Source organism: Neltuma alba, unplaced genomic scaffold (assembly GCF_004799145.2).
Source record: "Neltuma alba isolate B1F8T4 unplaced genomic scaffold, ASM479914v2 tig00010740_pilon, whole genome shotgun sequence".
NCBI classification, from domain to species: Eukaryota; Viridiplantae; Streptophyta; class Magnoliopsida; order Fabales; family Fabaceae; genus Neltuma; species Neltuma alba.
Window position 1 is genome coordinate 1 of NW_021635567.1, and position 20,601 is coordinate 20,601.

Below are 20,601 nucleotides of genomic sequence, written 5' to 3' on the forward strand. Positions count from 1 at the left end.
AAATGTATTCCGTTCAATCCTGAATGTTAAACCTAGACAACCAATTTACACAAACTAAGAAAATGGGTTAATTATTTATAAAAAAAAAATTAGTGTTAGCTTGCATCAAATATCCCTCCTTTCAATCATTTACGTTGAATACTACCTTATTGATTAGTGTATATTAATAAGGATAGTTTGCAGAGAATAATAACAATAATAATAATAAATGTGAAAAACAAAGGAGATCGGGACCAAAACAAACTTCACAACTAACTTCTACATCTAAGACCAAAGGGAGTATATTTTAATTGCTTGAATCGTTAACAGGAATTCGACTAGCTTCATCATAATAAAAATACTATTCCAGGAAATTGCAGCTCTCAAAGAATCAGATATAGCCTCAAAATCTGAAGATGAATATTCTGAAAGTAGGAAGATTAGAACCCGTTAAGATACCTCTTCAATTAAAGGTGACTCTTTGGCTAACTGCAATGAAGATGAGGAATTTGGCATAATGGATCCAGTTAAAGAGCCACTGCCCAGACTAGTGAGGAAGTAAGAGGTAGGAGCAGAACCACTGCAAGCTTCGGCTTGGAGGGACATATTTTGCTGGCTGAGAGAATTTTTCTTGATAGCTAACTTTGAGTTCAGCTCCTCAATGCGATTTGTAAACTCGTCCATTCTATCATTAAGAGAGGAGATTTGCTCGGAAAGCTGAGTGATGTTTAGCTGCCAAGCATTATGGGAATGAAAAATAATGGAAAGAAGATAGATATAAGTTCAGAGATCATAATCAGCAGAAGAATGTCTACAAGAACCAGAGAATTACTGAAAGTACCTGATTTGATGGTGTTGTTGGCAAATCCAGATTTCTTTCACTAAACCCTCGATTCTTGGAAACATATAGTGCAAGTTTCGCTAGGTTCTTGTCCCTTTGATTTGTATATGATTGTGACAGGCTATTGAAGATACATGATGGTCCGTGATATGTAAGAAATATTACAAAGTAATAATTAATTTTTTTTTTCTTGAATATAAGCATGATCGGATCAATATCGAACACAAAATAGCTTGCTCAAATGTCATGATTAACAGCTTACAAGAGGTTTAAAAAGTTATAGACCCAAAACTTCTCAAGAATAGCAATAAATAAAAGATCATGGGAATTCTCTGAATCAGTTTTGATGATGCCAAGATTTGATGGGCTTGGAAATGTTTTCATTGGAGAGAAGAATAAACTTGGGTTAATTTGGAGTGCTCCCATATATCTTTGTCTTGCAGCCTTTAGAAATCATATAACAAATATAAAGAGAGGCTTTTTGGTTTTTACCTTCTGATATGCTTGCTTCTCATGGCAACCCTGTCTGCAGAGGCTCGAGAAAGGGCTTCTTGGGGCTTGACACCAAATCCTCATCTAGGCTAAGCTTTGTCTTCAAATCATCTGGCAAGGCCTATAGAAATAGTTAGATAAAGTGCTGAAGCTAGAAACGGTACTAGTGAATCATGGGAAATTGTCATACCATAACTTCATTTACAAGCTTTTCAAGTTGAATTTGCTCAATGTAGGTACGAGGAATGTAAGAACCATCCAGACCCAGCTGCTCTGCTGCATATTTTACAACCATGCGATCTCTTCCATGCACCTTTTTAATGAAGTTACTAATTAATTAGCAAGACACATAATAAATTACACACCAAAATATTCCAAACTAAAAAACAAAAAGAATGAAAGAACAAGATGCTAAACCTAGAACATGGTAAACTAAACCTTTGACTGGATTAGAATAAAACGTAAACATGAAAAAAAGATGTATCAAGTCATTATAAATGAGAACAAAGTTTTCAACATAACAGGCTGTTTCTCTTAAGCATTTGAGAAGAAGACAAATAAGTTTCATGCATGGGCATTTAGGCTGGGGAGAGAAAAGGGAAGAAACAAATTACACAGCATGAGAATTCTCACTATAAATTTTACATTTCTTGAGTTTTGGCTCATACCTTCGAAGTCAAATAGTTTACTCTGTTTGACACTTTATCTGATAAGGACTTTTGTTTTGAAAAATGTGACATACAACAAAATTACCAAGAACTGTCACCCTTGCATGTGTGCAATAATGTACAAAAATGTAATAACTCCTCAAATCACACACAACCCCTTTATCATGCTAGCACGATGACTTAATCAAAACCCATGAATAATAGACTGTAAATATGTCTAAACATTTGGACTAAAAGAACTTGAGGGATTGACATAGTAAAATCCAACCAATCATTCAACAATAATAAGTTTAGGCTTCTTTAGCAGTACCTGAACATAATGTCGATTCAGTTGCTCAAGCCAATCAAGTTTCACACAGATCCTATCGTCAGAGTACACATGGCTATCTCTTTTAAGGATGGCAGCAATCGTGTACCCCAAGGCCATCAGCCCACCAAGAAGGCGCACACTTACCTCAAAAGTAATTCTTGGGGATATAACAAAAGGATTATCTGTTACCCATTCCTAAGAAGTTAAGCATAAGCCGTCAGTTAGTTTGTACCATGTAAGAAGTGCATTATCCATGAATCAAGCAATATGTACTTATGTCGGAGGTATGAAGAGCCATGAAAAATTGAACTGCCCAAGATATAAGAAACCTAAATAGCATGCCCAAGCTATGTCTGAAATATCCTTTAACATAATCGAACGAAAAGGAAAGGAAAAAAAAAAGTCAATTGGATTGGAAAAAAAGGGGCAGGAGGAAAATGGGATGAAGACAAGCTAGATTTGCCTCAATTGTTTGTCTCTTGCCTTCAACTTCACTCAAGTTAGGTTCTGCTATTTCAAGAGTTTGCTGAGCTGCTTGTGGATCAAAATTTCCCCCAAAAATTATCTTCAAGAATGAAGGAAAATTTTCATAAAGGGAAAAATAGCTCTTGCTTTCAAGAGAATGAAGGCCCTATCTGGTAAAAATACCCACATATTCTGTAAAACTTTTCACTCAAAGAAGCCTATTACATACACTGGCACGTTTGTCCTGTCTTCGGCTTCAAGCAAGCCTCAATTATTATGGAATAATATTAAATGCATAGTCAAATGTCCCAAGTCCAAATTAATATTTACACATTTATGAAAGTAATATGTTCAGAGAGATCACATATTTCATGTATCCATCAAACTTCCTTTCTGTCAAAAGATATATCATAGAACCTCTAGACTCACGGGCCCGTTTAAACTGCTGAATTTAATGGAGAACTGCATTATATTATTCTATTTCTGTTGGCTTAAATAACAAGGGACCCAGATGAGATGAGGCAAACCTCAAACATCAGACAGTATTTCCCATCTTTGTTCCGCATCCGTAGGTATGATTGGCAAGTTTCTGGATCTTCACCAGGAGGCAGAAGATATATGTCATAAGTCTGCTCTGTTGTTTCCTTATAATCTTCAGAGAGAACAGCTTTAATTTCATCAACTGTTACTTTCCTTGCCGACTAGAATAAATTATACAGTTGATCACTATTCCATCACACAGTATCAGACATAATGAACTGTTCTGGGCACAGACCTTTAGTATGTAGGTAGGACTTTGAAAACCAGTAAATGGATTGAATTTGTTGACAATTTTGATGTGCGCTGTCTGAAGATCTGGTTCAATAAAGGCCTTGTACATTGGGTATACCTGCAAAAGATTGAATTTTAGAATTTCCGGAAATCTGGAAGCTTTACAATTCTAGTTAAAAGATGAATAAGAACATAAAAGTGTGAACCGTCTCAGATATTTGATGAATAATTTCTTCAGGTTCTTGGCCAGCACGTTGTATGTCCCGAATAACTCGTTTGACAAGGTCCAAGTGAACTCCACCAGTGACAGATACTCGAAGGTCCAGTAGGGGTCGCAACTTCTCACCTAATGCATAGATGCCCTCTATGATCACAATGCGGGAGCTGGGGACTTCAACTGTTCTGTTATCAAGTTACATTTTGCTATAAGACAAACTGCATCCAGACCAAATAGGACAAATATAGATCCCAAATAGAAGTGGAGACCCCAAATTTAATGAAACCAATTCACTTAATTTAGATACAAATTTAAGGTTCATGTATCTGCTCGAGATCAGAATGTAGGGCAGAAGTTAAAGGTCTCTACATAATGGCCTGCTTGGTTCCATTTGAATTTTTTTTTGAAAAAAAAACACGACATTACAAAAAGAAAAAAGGAAGATTTTTAGACCCCAAAAAAAAAAAAAAAATCAACAACTACTTTATGCCCTTGTAAAAGCTGGAATTTTGAGTTTCCCACTAAACAACCTTCATGTCCAACAGATGGCTGCATGTGCGTGCTTGTGTGTGTGCTTTTCAACTATAAGACAAGAGCATCAAAGTGTATTCCAATGTGTGCAGACTGCATATACAAAAGATGGCTGGGAATTTAACCTGTATCCTGTGCGTGAACTGGACTTAAAATCATAGATTGGAACCTCAACTGATTTTCCTGCCTTCAAATCATGGACATTCTGGAGCAATGTATCATAGTCTGTTAAGCGTGGATCTGCAAAAAGAGATGATAAAATTGACAGAAATACAATGAGATTATTATCTTATCTTCAAACTGTCAGCCATCATTTACCTGTTATAGTAAGCAAAGCATGAATGTGATAACCAAGCAAGATAATTCGGGAACAGGTAAATCTTTGTACTAGACATACAAATCCCATAAACCTTCAAGACACTGAATTACCCGATAGCATGGAACGTATGCTAACCCATTAAATACGAGGATGAAGTAGAAGTTGAGAAATTATTCTCTAATACAGAAATGGGCTACAGGATGGAGCAGCTAAAACGGTTTGTGGCAGCTCAACAAGACTCTAATGAACCTACATGGGAGCTAATGCAGCAACTACCATTGCAGTTCTTGCAATAACATATACATTCCTAACATTCTACAAAGGAAATTCCCGTTAGCTCAAAATCACTTTGAAGATAACATGTTAATTTCACGAAAGCTGACTCTAGAAAAGAAGAGAGGACTTGAAGGAGTGGATAAAAGAGGCCCAGCCTGGTAAGCATGCATTGATATGCCAAACAACTTGCCCGTGCAAATTTGATAACGAAATTGTTAATACATGGGCATGGAGCTTATAAAACCAGGATTTAACATGCACGACATAGTTTACATAGCAATATTACAAACAAAATCCCTTCACAGATATCAATTGTAGATATATCATATAAACAACTTTTTTACTTATATCTAAAAAACCAATTTGTGATTGCAGAAAAAAGGAAGAATAAACCATATCCTTACTGCTAACGAACTATATCTTGAATTCTATTACACTGCATCCTAACAGAACACTAAATACACTTACCATCAAAGTTCCCATCAACAATTCGACTGGAATCATTGTAATTGTCCATTGAAATGACTGCAATGCCAGGCATGAAATTGAGTATTTTTTCTGTAAATATAGTTTTACCAGCCCCTGAAGGGCCAGCCAATCCTACCAATATCATTCCATCATTTTTCTGGGCTAACAGTTGGCAAGCACGGATTACTATAAAGAAACCCTTGTCAAAGGACAGAAGATCATGGATTGGGACAATCTCATAGCGATCACTGTCTTTCCTCTTGACCAAACGCACTTGATCTTTCAAGAGACCTTGGCGCTTGTAATTTGAATCGGTGCCGGAAGTATCTTGGGCCATTGAAAAGCCCAACTACCTACAAACCAATACTAAAGCCATATTATAATAATTAAATGAACAAGTAACAAAAGAATACAACATGGTGCATAAAATTTCACTTGTTTGTGAAAGAAGAAATAGCTGTCTTTTTCACATCCAAATACCAGATAGGACTCTGCAGAATAACTCCTTAATAACCCCAAAGGAAACCCCTCTATACATCCTTTGACGAAAGACTATATGCGGGCAAAATTCAACGAAATCTAGAACAAGAACAACGTATAAGAAGTTGCATTATTCATTATTCATCAAGGCTTACCTCAAACTCCAAACAAAGCACGAGCTCATAATATATATTTTACTAAAAAGTTAAAGTTTACCATTTGAGTAAGGATTATGTGAACCAGCCAAGATGATGCCCAAGGCTACTTAGGTCATATATTTCTTTAGCTTAGAAGCATAAATTGGCCAAGTAAGGAACAGTCCTGGTTTGATACGTCTGACCTATAAACTGGTGATTTCCCAGACAGAATATTGATATCGGTAGAAATTGTATATGTATATAAGGAGTTAGAAACATTGCAAGCATTCATTAGTGACAAGGATGTTCAATAAGTTTAATGCTCATGTTCAGTTAACAATCATGTTATCCCAGTACACAGTAATTGGAGGCCATGCAGTTTAATGCTTATATTCAGTTAACAATCATGTTACCACAGTATACTCACACCAACATTATCATCAATAAGCACAAATTGTTAGTAGTGTTTCATAGAAGAAACCACAGAAAGAGTAGACTCTGATGAATATGAAGCAGAAGAATTCTCCAAACTCCATGGGCAGATAGCTTCAGGGCTATCACTATCTGATTGTCATAATCCGAACGACCCGAAGACATCATGTTCTTCGCAGAACCTCAACAGAAAAATAAATGGAACAACTACTTTCAGAGACACCAGCAATGAAAATTGACGGAAACCATGCTCAGACAAAAACAGACCGACAAAAGGTTTCAACCATGTTCAAGCGGCCAGTCTGGATCCATCGCAATGGTGACCGAGAGCAAACGACCCGACAAAAATCATCATCAGTAATAATATAAAGAAGGGAAAAAAATTCAAGCATTGCCCGAAAATATAATACCCAGGAGAAAATGCGAATCAAAATCGATCCAATGGGCACGTTTGTGATGATCACAAGCCACAACACTCACCAAGGCTTCCCCAATAAGTCTCAGTGATTCCTGCAACAACTACCCAGAAGTCTCGCCATTATTGAAGGTCGGTTCTGCTAATATGATTCTCTCTCTGCTCCCATTTCAGCGAAAAGAAAATGCTGTGCAATTTTTCAGAGATTTTTTCTGGGGAAGCGGGAATTCCAGAGAATCTGCAAACGGTCCAAAAGCAGAGCACAATATAAGGAGAGAAATAACTGGAAAATTGAAGTTCCGATTTTTGATAATATATATTTATATATATAACATTAAGTTGATATTTTTTCCCACCACTATCAACCCCCCACACTTTCATCATCACTACGTGTCACTTGCCGAAGTCCCAATGACGCAGAAACTTCGCCAGAAAATTCATCTGGAGGAGTTTTGAACAAATTATATGCAACCTGTATAGCAATAAGAGTGAAAATTTGAAGGGATGACTTGACTTCAGAAATATTTCTACTTTATTTCGGAGAGCTTCTTCTCAAGAACGAAGAAAATAAAAGGTGTACTCTTCACCAAAAAAAAAAATAAATAAAAAAAAATATTTTATAGCTCTCAAATTATGCTAAGAATCAAATAATAAATAAATGAACGATTTCGATCAAACACCTTGAAATCAAGTAAAAATTAGCCAATGTCATTCTCTCTCTGATTTCTTCTATATTCAATTTTTTTTCAAAAAAAGAATTAAAATATAACTAATTTAGTCGACTTTTTAATCCATTGATTGATTTTAAATTGATGTTTTGCACATTAATTTTTTTTTGTGTGCAAAATGACACCTATCAAATTAATTTGATTTCTAATATAAAAGTTTTAAATAACATCATCATATGTACACTTTTGAAAATCGATCCCTCTTATGTTTTTCTTTTGTATAAAAGGCTCCCATTTATGTTGTGGTCAAAGGTATGAATCCTTAAATTCCTTATGCAATACAAAAGGCAACATACAAAATCTTATTCTTCTTGTTCTTAATATAAAACATATTTAACCAATTTGATTAGATTAAAAAAGTTAGGTGAGTTAGTTAATTATAAAAAAAAAGTAAACATTTTTCCTAAAACACCATATTCATCTTTCTTAATACCCACTCTCCCTCTTCTACTTGATTATGGTTGAGGGAGTATCTATAGGAGTAGGAGTAATTTAGAGAAAACTGATAAATATAAAAAATGAGTCTTATATTTAAGACCAAAACTAACTCAATAATTAGGTCCTATATTAAGGACTGGAGGGAGTATATGCAAAAGTTGCAATTATGTATGTTAGAAGTGCTTCGGCAATATGGAGGAAATTCAATATTATTTAAATCGAGGCTCAGACCTTGTAAATAAGTAAAATTGTGCTGGAAAACAGGAAAGAACTACGTTTTATACAATTTTATTTTAAGAAAATAGTAGTCAGAAATAAACTTAATATTATCTAAAATAATAATAACACTCACCTCAATGTTATAAAATCATTGCTCTACCTATGATGAACAGACCTTTTTTTTTTTCTTTTTCTAGTTTGCAATAGAAGACCAAATTAAAAGGGATAAAATTTATGGTTATTTCCTCAAATGTGATGTGTGAGAAAATGACTTAAATATGTATGGTCTTTGTGTTGAAGGATGTGTGTTTTTAAATGGAAATTAAAAGTCATGACAAACTAACATTCCAAATGTGATGTAAAGTTTGGGTTTGAATTTGGGTAAAGAAATAACAAATTTAGTTTGACAAGGAAGAATTGAACGAGTCTTGTTTTTTTTTTTTAACCTGTTTTCCCCCAACATTTCTGTTGTTTTTCCGGAAAACTTATTAAATTTTGTAATGAAAAATTCTTTTTTTATAACTACAAGTAATACGATTCAAGGCACACTAAACAAAAAAAAATATTTTTAAGATAGAGCTAACTAATACTACCTCCAAACCTATTTATAAGATTCAAGTGATAGTTATACAATTATAACTTATTTCTTATAGAATAAGTATTATTTTCCACAGTTCATCCCATTTAATTTGAAACATCTATGAAGCACTTCAATATAATTTCATTTTTCCGAATGTAATTAATTACCTTAAAGGTTGTAGAAAAAACTGAGGTCATGTTTCTTATATTCATTATATAAAATTCTCCATTTATTTATGGCTGCGTGTGATTTTTTGTTTCATATATTAAATACTATTAACTGTTAATATTTTAAAAATAGAACACATAATTATATGTAATTAAAGGATTTAATATAATAAATATAAGAAATTTGACGTATGTATTGTCTAAAGATTGTTTAATACATAAACTTATAAAAGTGATTTGAAGGAAAGGGGGAAAAAAGTAAGGATGGTGTTTTTATTTTATTTATAAACTATAAAATTGGGGGGGGGGCGGTTCTCATCTTTTGATAGAAAATGTTCCTATGTTGCACCAAACAACTCGAAATGATATTTATTTTGATGAGAAAAACATTTTTAATTTATATAAGAGTTTTAGAAAAAAAAATTTTGCCAGCAAGAAAAAAAACATAATCATAAAAACATATGATTTAAATTAGTATGTATAATTTGCTCATACCATTTATATATGGTCCCAAATATAAGTCACAAATTAAATGCCAAAAAACATCATCTTCATCCATCTTAAAAATCAAAAGACAATAAATTCGGAAGACAACAGCTAACTTTAACTAAATTATATAAACAACAGTAGAAGAATCTTTATTTTTTAATTATCTAATATTCACTGTTATAAATCTCTATTTTATATTATTTTTAATCAAAATAACTAGCATACAATTAAACACATATTAATTTATGTTGTTATTTTTTATTTTAATTTATAATAATTAATATGAAGTCAAACATGTAATATGCTTTTAGTATATTATCACTTTCAATGATTTTATGAGCTGTTAGACATATTATTATCGTATGATCATATTAGATTGAACTATTTAAGTTTTTTTTTTAAAAAAAATTATTTAATAATTTGATATTTTATTTTTTTTACACATAATATTATGTACACATATGATACTATGTTTTATTTGAGAGTAAAATACTCTACTATCTTTCTAGTTTGCATTAATTACACATACCACTTATCTAGTTTAAAAACATATAGTTTAGTCTAATCAGTTAATAGCGTTAGGAATATTATAAAAAAATTCTCAAAATATTATTTTTAATTAAAAATTATATTATAATAAATTTTATTTACTATTTTACTGCTCATCCTAATAAATTCCTAACTTATATTCTTATAGCTACCACAAATTTTATTCAATTAAAGCAAATATAAAATATTTGATTAAAAATTTAACTAATTTTTTTAATAAATATATATACTTGGCTAAGGGTGTGTTTGGGTGACATCCAAACCATGGTTTGGGGACCCAAACCATGGTTTGGGGTGTCAATCACCCAAAACACCCCCTCTAAAAACCAAAACTATGGTTTGGGTCAAAACATGGTTTTGACTCCAAAACCATGGTTTTGGAAAAAAGCAAAATTTTTTTGCTTTTGGAGAAAAAAGGGAGAGTGTGAGAGCCTATATGATATGTATCTTGTTATTTTTTATTAAATATTTTTGATAAAAAATATTTATCTTATATTTATAAATATATATACACATTAATTATTTATTAATTATATTATCTTATGTATTATTAATTATGTTGGTAAAAAATATATTTAACAATTTTATTCCTTCAAATTAAAATATATCATAAAATCTATTTTTCTGTAATTATCATATAACTTATGTCTTTTTTTAGTAATTTGTATATATAAAAAGTGCTTCTGATAACAACTATCCAAACACTCTCACTTCTCAGAATCACTTTTTTACAAATCTATTCTTCACAGAATCTATCTCCCCAAATCTATTCTCCAGAATCACTTTTCCAAACCACGGTTGGTTTCATCCAAACACACCCTAAATCTGTTTATGAATTTTTGTAACAAAGAGTTGTTTTTAAAAATTTTGAATATAAAATTTAGATAATTATAAAAATCTTTTAACTTATATCATTTAAACTTTATGATAAACAAAAACTATGTATTTGAAATATGTTTTTACATTAAAAGAAATCAAAGTAATAATTTTAATGAATGTGATAAAAAAATTAAAATTATAAAATTTTATGATTAATCAAAATCAATGAACTTTAAAATATTAGAAATTTTATAAAATATATGTTATTGGAATTATTTTTTGATTTTATAAAAATATTTTATGTAAAATATAAATCTCTAAATAATTAGTAAGTTAAAAAGGGCGTTTCAGTCAAAAAGTAATTAAAATCAAATTAATAGTGAACTAATGATTTGAATAGACAGAAATAGAATCTTAAATAGAAGGGAGATTTGTATAACATATGTTTTAATTTCAAGAAGTTTATATATGTTTTTAAAATAAATGAGAGGTTTATATGATTGAGATAAAAAAAAAAAAAAAGCCAGTATATTTTACTTTTTATTTAATTATTATCTCATTGGTCCGCTGTTTCAGCCTAACTGATTGAACCAAAAGCCGTGATCCGCTGACATTTTTAATTGGCCTCTCCATTTCCGCCTTTTTAAAACTTTAGTTGTTCCCCCTGTTACTGTTCTGTGTCAAAAAAGCAAAATTGTAAGCTTATTCTCCTTACAATTCATATACAATTCAATTTAGTCACATCAATTAAATATATATATATATTATATATAATTAATCTATTTGCGTCTGCCAAAACCAATAGAGTCACATAAAGTTCTTCCAATATCCAAAAGAATCTAATAAAAAGCTTAGACGACGTAAGTGGGTGAGGAAAAAGTTTACATAATACTACTTTCGATCCAAATTATAAGATCTTATTTACAAATTATAACGAAATCTTATAATTAAAACTAGAGGTTGTATGAATAATGTTGGCACGGCAGAAAATAACCCACAATTTCGTACTTATAAGGAGCTTTTAGGCCATTAGCCCAGTTGAGGCTCATGGCTCTATATAAGAATTTTTGGTAAGCCCAAAATCATGTGTTGAGATGAGTGTTCTTGGACTCAAATAAGTAAAGTGTCTTGATTTTGTTTTTCCCCATCCACAGCCCATATGACCTTCAATGGATCTTCTTCTTTTTTTTTTTTTTGGACAGAGCAAAGTAGGAAAGAGAGATCACAAAAAGGAGATAAGCCCAAAGAAAAAAAAATTTCACATATTTGAATTGTTAAAGAAAATTAGAGGAATGAAGAGGCATGTCTACGTTATTTTTCACAAAGGTTTTCTCTTCTCTATGTAGTACAAATTATAGGGGGGGAAAACATTTTTTTAAAGGTGATTAAAGAAAAGAAAAGAAAATTAATGGATCTTAATCCTTTTATATGTATATTATATTATTGTCCTTCAACACTAACCATTTTTTTCTTTAAATTCTCCTGCCCATTTAATTTGAAGGGGGGGGGAAAAAATTTTAACCGTTGGTCCCCTTTTCCCCTCCCATTTCTCTCTCTCGTGATCTAGACAAAGTCTGAAGGTTTCAAAGATCATAAATCATCCATTGTCCTTTTTATTCCAGAAATTTAAAATGATAGTATTTTTAAAATTATTAATAATTAATATCACTATTTTAATAGTTAACATTAAATTTTTAATGATAGGAGGCAAAGTTACTATAATTTTAAATTATCGCAGCAAATTTGCACTTTCAGAGCAAATAATAGAATGTTAGTAAAATCACTTGTTGCCCTGCGTATAAAATGTTGGGGAATGTTTCAGATAAAACTAAAGAAAAGGCTTTATCGCAAAAATCAAAAAATAAAAAGGAAGGAAAGAAAAGGCTTTATAAATTAATATACCTCATCAGAACAATTTGTATAAATATTTAAATTAAACTATGTTAAAAAAAAAAAAAAGGAACAATTTTGAACTTCATCTTTCTGACTCTTTACTTGCTTACGACGAAGAGAAATAACACAAACATTTTTTCTGTGTTTTTTTAAACAAACAAAACACGAAAACCAATCTCAGATCAGTGAACTTCAAGTGTTAACAAATCTGCAATTCGTTCTGACTTCTCCATCAACAAAGCTTTCGGGTTCACAATATTCCCCATCTTCACCATGGAATCTGAGAATTGCTGGAAAAAAAGCAAGAGGGTCCAAAGCATACTTCTTAACAAGCTCTCTGGTTTGAATCCCAAACACACTCGAATACAGTTCTTGATCTGAGTTAAGCAATCCCTGGCTTTCAGAAGCAAGTTGTAATAAGAATTGTCAAAGAGATTAGGGGTGACATAATCCATAGCTGTTACGTTATTTTCTGTTGATCCTCCCTCTGTCAGTGGACACATGGATCTCAGATCTCTCAGGTGACTCTCAGAGACGGCATCTTTCTCAGAAGTCACCTCGAAGTCGCCGTAAATCCTCGGCCGGAAACTTTGACACCGTGCCATGCCGATCGTATGGGCTCCTGTAGGTTTTGTGATCAGAAAGTAAGATAAGATATGGAAGAAATAAGATTATTAATTAATGATCTGTGCAGTGATGAAGAACACAAATTGATGATGATGGATGGTTACCTGAGAGAGCAACCATATCAGTGACTGATAGGCCTTGATGGAGAAACTTGGAAATGATGGAGAGAAGGCTGTCACCTGGATTTGGAAGGTTGGTGCTTGCAAGTGCAAAATTTGCAGTTTTAGAATCCTTCCTTCCCACAGGAACATCCCAGTAAGGTCCACCAACCTGCAACAAATTAGAGGAATCTATGTTCATTTTTCTACCTAATGAGTTTCCGTGCTCAATGCACTGATGAGTACCAAAAACTCATCACCACTGTACACCTTGCAGATCTAATAATAAATTTGAATGGTTCACATTGAATTTTTTTAAAAAAAAAAATATTTCATGTGTACATAATCTGAAATAAAGATAATCGTCTTAATTAATGATCAGTTTTCAAACATAATTTTAAAAAATTATTAGTTGAAAATTTTAAATCTAGACAGTTGAAATTATATTTGAACAGTGCATATCTCATCACAATGATGGGTGCTAAAATCGGTTCCCAAAATGTTGAATTAGTCACAGTTAGATTCCTGAAAGAACTTTTTTGAAAAACAGGTTGCAAATATTGATTCCAAACAATTGTAAACAGAAATCTCAGACAAGCTCAAATTAAAGTCAAGTGTCCTATTTATAATTGAGACTTCATATTGTACAGCTGTTTGAATCGATATTTGCAACTCATTTTCAGGCAAAAGAAAAAAAGGAAGTTGGGTGGTTAAATTCACTTTTGGACGTACGTAACTGTGATTCTTCTTCCTTATATATATAATGTATATAATATGTGTGTGTGTGTATATATGTATGTATATATACCAGAACGACAGCATCTCTAGCAGCAATAGTGAGAAGATCAGCACAAGAGACAATTCCAGGGCATTCTGATTCCACCATGTTCTTGATTCTGTCAATCAGACCGAAGCCTTTCAGAGAATGGATATTTGTGGACGCTTTCTTTTCTCCTTTTAGTGTCACTGTATCGTCCAGCAAAACGGATCCATCGCATCCCTGATCATATATATTCCACCATACATATTCTCTTTAAAATTATAAATACATATGATTAACTGCCTTGCTCTGTGTGGTGTGTGTGTGGGTATGGTTTATGTATTAGGTGAAGAAAAAAATTAAAGCATAAATAATTGTCATCATGTTGATAACCTAGTACCTAGATATATACACACAAACAGACACACACCCGCAGAGATATATACCTACTCCTAGTACTGTCATTTGAAATATTCTACAATTACCCATAAATGTCAAAGAACCTGCACTGATGTAAAGCAAAACACCTCAACAAATAACCAACAAAGTATGTCATATTTAATACAACACGCGCGCGCACACAATGTGTGGTGTGTGTATCACTGCTAAATAGATCATCAGCCTACTACGCGGCAGGACTAAATAACTTGCTAATATATTATTATTACGCACACATTCTGTGAATCTAGATCCTGAAGTTGAGGTCTCTGAAATTTGAGGTTGAATAATGCAAAGTACTTTGTATTATATATAAATTATGTTTTGTGTGTTTGTGTAACTATAGGGTGATAAACTTGGAATATTTTACGTTAAACTCACAAACTACTTAATTTAGAGGATCCAGATCCAGATCCCACTCTCAAATTCTGAATACACATCACTACTTACCATATATATACGTATATATATTTACAACTTATGTGTGTGTGTGTTAGTTAAATAATACTGCAAAGTAATAATGAAAGAAATCACCAGACCTGGACAAAACAGTCATGGAAGTGAAGACGAAGAACCATGGCTGCATTACGAGGATCAGATTGAACAGCACACTCTACTTCCTTGTGAATAACATCAAACACAGTAGGGCAAGACGAAGCATAGTAATCAAGTCTGAGTTCAGAAGCCTCACATCTATAACTAGTAAGAACAAGAACAAGAACAAGAAGGCCAGCAATAGTCTTATTGAGATGATGAAGATATTTCAAACGAAAGGAACAGTAAGGTCTCGCAGTCGCCATTGTTGTTGGAGACTAAGTAAGTAATATCAGAGGGAAATCAAAATGGAGGGTGTGGGAGAGATGAGATGGGTGGGACTGAGACTGAGAGGGCTTTATATAACAAAAGTCCAAAGAACAAGTAATGTGTTATGATTAATAATGATGGTGAGTTTTTTTATTTTTCCAAAAAAAAATTTAATGGTCAGAGATTGATGACGGGTTTAAAGTATTCTGAAGGAATAGGGTTTCTAAATAGTCAATAGAAGATACAACTAACATCTATTTAGTTGGTGGGAGTTCCTATACCCTAAGCCAAGTAAACATTCCCCAGACTAAAAGTTGAAGTAATATAACTGGTAAATATTATGTATATTATTTAGCTTCAAATAATATTCTAATATCTTAATTTATCATTTACTTATTTATTTATTGCATGAGGATATTAATATATCGTCTTCCATCCCTGCAATGGGTTAACACCATCATTTTAACTTGCCCAAAGAGAAAATTACATAATAATTATTATTAAAATTAATAATTATATTATATACAAATATTTTTCTTGTGTTGCACGATGGATAATATATATCTTGTCAAGAACTTTATATTTTTAAGTTACTATTGATGATTATTTGAGAGAATATTTGAAATGCTTCGTATCTATGGAGTTATATTGAAACTCTCTAAATAAACGACTAATTTATTTATTTATTTTTTTGGGTGAAAAAGTCTAATTTAAAATCGATAAATAAAATTTAGAGAGATCAAAACATTATTATCTTAGCCGACAATTTAACTAGTACGAACAAGTTGTGCGTTAACTAGCTAGCCACCAAACCAGAAACTAATTACAGCTAATCTTTTACTATGCTTACCTTTAGTTTATATTCAAATTGAATGAAACGAAAGTGACCTTTGGCCCTCTCCTTAATTGTATCAAAACAATTAGAAGCCGTCACATTACCTCAGTTTAGGTTTCATTTAACGTATGTTAGATAGTACGTATACTACTAGGGTTATTATTGGTTGTCTTTTCTCTACATTACCTCAGACTTTGACTAATATTTTCTTTTTTAAGTGCATTAGTTTTAACTTTTAACCCACTCCCTTTTTATTTTTTAACCTTACATTTACAAATATACGAAATTTCATCTTCGTGCCTCACAAGTTATTTCTTCATCACGACTTTCTTTTTCAAAAAAGCATTACGTACCAAGAAGACATAAAATATTTTGTAATATATTATGTCAATTTGCGCGTAGAGCCTTCTTATGGTTTCTTCTCTTCTTGGATAAAACTTCATTAAGGAATTGATAAAATTCTTACTAGTTTTAACTAATTTTAAGAATGGACAATATATATGTAGATTGATTATTTTGAGTCCTGTGTACTCATTCATGTTCGTGTATTTTGAAAGTAACTCTCAATTATTTTGACTTTAATTCTCTCACTTGAATATGTGTGTGTGTGTGTGTATTTCCAGACACACACAGACAATACGAACAGACGAACAAGAAAAATATTTTAGCGCCATACTTGTGTTAATTTTGTTTCAATCATTACTTTTCTTATCTAATTGGAAGTTCTGGCAGTACATTTCAATTTTAAAAATATTAACTATTTCACCCCATAATACTGGGATTATTCTTTCGTCAATCTGATGTTATGCTAAATTTTTAGAGATATAAATTATTTAAACTCTAAATTTATTGCTTTTAAGATGATAATTAAAAAATATGTTTCCTTTAAACGAAAAAATAATAAATAAAATTATTTATCTTTTAGGTTATCTGTCTTTTCCAAAGTACTTCATAAAAGGAGGTCAAATTCACCACACAAGACTTGAAGCATTTAGATTGCATAGTACAATATCAATTTGCACGTTGTCTTTTTTGTTTCCTCTATCGCTGAAGAAAAGTTCATCAAGGAATTGATAAAATTCTTACTGGTTTTAACTAATTACAAGGAAGAAAACTGCGTGGAGTGATTGAGTCATGTTCGTCTAAAGAATACAGAAGAGATATATATATATATATTTTTTCAAAATTAATTCTCATTTATCTTTGACTTTAATTAACTTCTCTTATATAAATATACACAGCCAATTTTCGTGGCCAACGTGTATACACACACAGTTTGAAGAGTCAAACAAGAAAAAGATTATAGCTTTATACTTTTATTGATTTTGTTTCATTAGTTACTTTTTCTTATCATGTGCATCATTAAATGCATGTGAAAAATAACGAGAAGAAGAATCCAATTGAATTGAAGAATAAACTTGTTACAATAAGAAGTATCTTGGCACAATGCAAGTAATATTTTTTGGTTTTTTTAATAAGTATTGGTATGCTAATAAAAAACTCACAATTATATGGGATTATTTTCAGCTCTAGAAAATAGCTCAGAAGATGATAACGGAAGATGCATTATTTTGTATGTTCTCATTTGGACCGCCCTGATTGTTTATTTAAATTGGCTCATGTATATTATTTAAAAAAAGCAAATTAGTGATGAAATTTGCAAATATTGTCACACAAAAAAAAATGTCATTAATTAATTCGCAACGTCATTATATCTTTGTAGATATTTGACGGTATCATTGATTCTTTGATGCACTCGTCACAATTTTAGTACTAAACTTCAGAGTTGGACTTCACCTAATTCGTAGTCCTGCGATGTAAAATATGAGTTGGTTAAGAAAGTTGGTATTTGTTCTAAATGTAAAATTTTACATCATATTTTCTCTAAATCAATTTAATAAATTTATAAACTAATATATAATTTAATGTTATATATATAGAGGTATTTTAAAGATTAAATCAGGTCAAATTTATTACAACCAAGTAATTTATTTAATTTGCTTAATTTACTCAAACTAGTTACATAGTTTTTACATTAAGGACAGGAAGAGTGCAATAATTTATTTTGTTCAATTTGTTTGAGTGCCACAACCTTTTTCCTTGGCGTTAAAACATAAAGTATAAGAAACTTCCTACAAATTAAACTTAATGAACTAAACCATAGGATACACAGAAATAGGCAATAAGGCATATATATGGGTTTGTCTTGTCCGTTTCCCTCATATCTTTGATCCTTTGCTTAATTACGCAAAGAGCATGATGAAATCCTCTGGAAGTATGAAGACTACTCTAAAGTTTTCTTCCCCCTATAAAATGAAGGAATTAAAGAAATAAACGTACACACAAGACAAATGAGGCTCTTTTTTTTTCTCCCCTTTTCTTGGAATGGGACTCTTTGGATCTCATTTTTATGTAAAGTGATGCTGGGAGCTAAGAGATAAAAGTCAGAGATGCTGACCAAGAACAAGCCACATGAAGAAAGTAGACCAAAGTGTTAGAGCAACTGGGGCTGCCACATATGTTGCTAACAATATAACTGAGCATTCCTTCTCCCCAACTCCATTCAATTGAACTATCGTTGCTGCATGCCAATTATATTCAATTAATCAGTATATAATCAATCAACCTTCAATTAGTTAATCACATTTCATTTATATATACTACCTTCAGTCCTCTGTATAAGATACAAAATAACCGAATTATGAAAATCAAAAAGTTTGTTAATTGATATACGTTAAAGAAAATATTCCTAGCATCTCTTTTTATAAGAAACAACCATTACTTCTACCTTATCCTTATTTATAAGACATTTGTAAGATGTTTCAAATTTTCTTAGCTTATTTCCTATTTTGTCCCCATGAATTACTTATTTTAATAGTCAATATATTTATTATATCATTTTCTAAAGCATTAATAATTCATCTCTCTTTATCATATATTCTCTTTCTTCCATCATTTCTTTGAGCGGTTTTTGGTTTTCCTCGAAAGTGCTTTTAAGAGTACTTTCACGTAAGTCGAGATAAAATTCTTTTTATATATTTACTTCATACACTATAAAATTACTTTTAAAATAATAGTTTGGTTTCCATCCAAATACCCCCTTATTTTAATAATTTTCTTATTCTCTCTTATACTCCCCCCTAATTCTCTTTATTACCAATTTTAACTAACTTTTTAATCTGTGATTGGATCAAATGTTTCCCGTAAAAAGAGACAGATGGAGAAAATGTGTAAGAGTGTATTTTATTTTCTAAAAGTATCCTTATTTATGGAGATTAGATTAAGTGTTCGAAAAATTTAATGCAGTACTAATATGATATGCCATTTATGGAGGTAAGATTGAAAAAGGTTAGTTAAAATTTCAGACATTTTTTTTAAGTGTCCTACTTTGTTGTTCTTTATAAGTTACTTGTATTTTAAGCCCTCAAATCAAGAAATGCATTAAATTGATAAATTTTTTTACACATTTGTTCTTATTAAAGAAAGGGTATTAAATATATTTCTTTGACCTATTTGCTTTATCTCTCTATGTATTTATTAAGTCAAACTCTGCCTATATAGTATAGCCGGTCCCAAGCTCGGATAAAGGAGGAGGGTTGTGTTAGGCCCTCGACAGCTAACGTAAAAATCCGTTAAATCTCATAAACATGAATCAACAAAGTAATTATGCTACTGCTAGGTCATTACCTAGAAGTAACGCACTGTATAGCTCGAGTATAGTGAGAAGTGAGTTAGAGCAGTTGCATCGTCACCCGGATATAGTGTTAAATGAGCAAAGGCTACCGCACTCTTTTAGAAGTAGGCAGCTAAAGAAGTTAGTTCATGAGAGTAACATTAAATTTGGCACTTGGAATATTAGGACTTTGAATGAGAAAGCTATAGAGCTAGTAGGAGTTATGAGGGACAAAAGGATTAACATCTTGTGCTTCTAAGAAACTAAATGGGTTGGAGAGGTTTCCATGAAATTTGGAGGGTATAAACTTTGATACACAGGGAGCGTGAGTGCAAGGAATGGTACTGGTATCATCGTTGATAGAATATGGAAGAAGAATGTGGTGGAGGTTAAAAGGTTTGAGGATAAAATAATATCTTTAAGAGTAATTGTTGGCAAGGATATTATCAATATCATTAGTACCTATGCACCTCAGGTTGGGGCAGAGGCACAACTTAAAGATAAGTTTTGGGAAGATATGGAGGGGTTGGTTCAAAGCATGCCATTTGAAGGAAGAAAAATTTTATTGGTAGGGATCTTAATGGACATGTCAACAAGGAAGCAGGACAATTTGCTGGGGCTCATGGTGGTTTTGGTTTTGGGGAGCTTAATAATGGAGGACAATCTATTCTTGACTTTTCTTT

The 20,601-nt window shown here is 31.8% G+C and overlaps 1 protein-coding gene and 1 pseudogene across 1 annotated transcript; both read right to left on the reverse strand.

Annotated features, from left to right (window-relative positions):
- Nucleotides 1–429: 429 nt before the first annotated feature.
- LOC114758600 (inorganic pyrophosphatase TTM2-like) lies at nt 430–5,680 on the reverse strand (annotated as a pseudogene).
- A 7,159-nt stretch (nt 5,681–12,839) lies between these two features.
- Nucleotides 12,840–15,457, reverse strand: LOC114758598 (peroxidase 11). The gene is given in 7 exon segments (XM_028947653.1): nt 12,840–12,931; nt 12,934–12,982; nt 12,984–13,081; nt 13,084–13,305; nt 13,415–13,580; nt 14,217–14,408; nt 15,146–15,457. Coding segments are annotated over 7 exon segments (1,044 nt in total). The 5' UTR covers nt 15,407–15,457; the 3' UTR covers nt 12,840–12,875.
- Nucleotides 15,458–20,601: the final 5,144 nt, after the last annotated feature.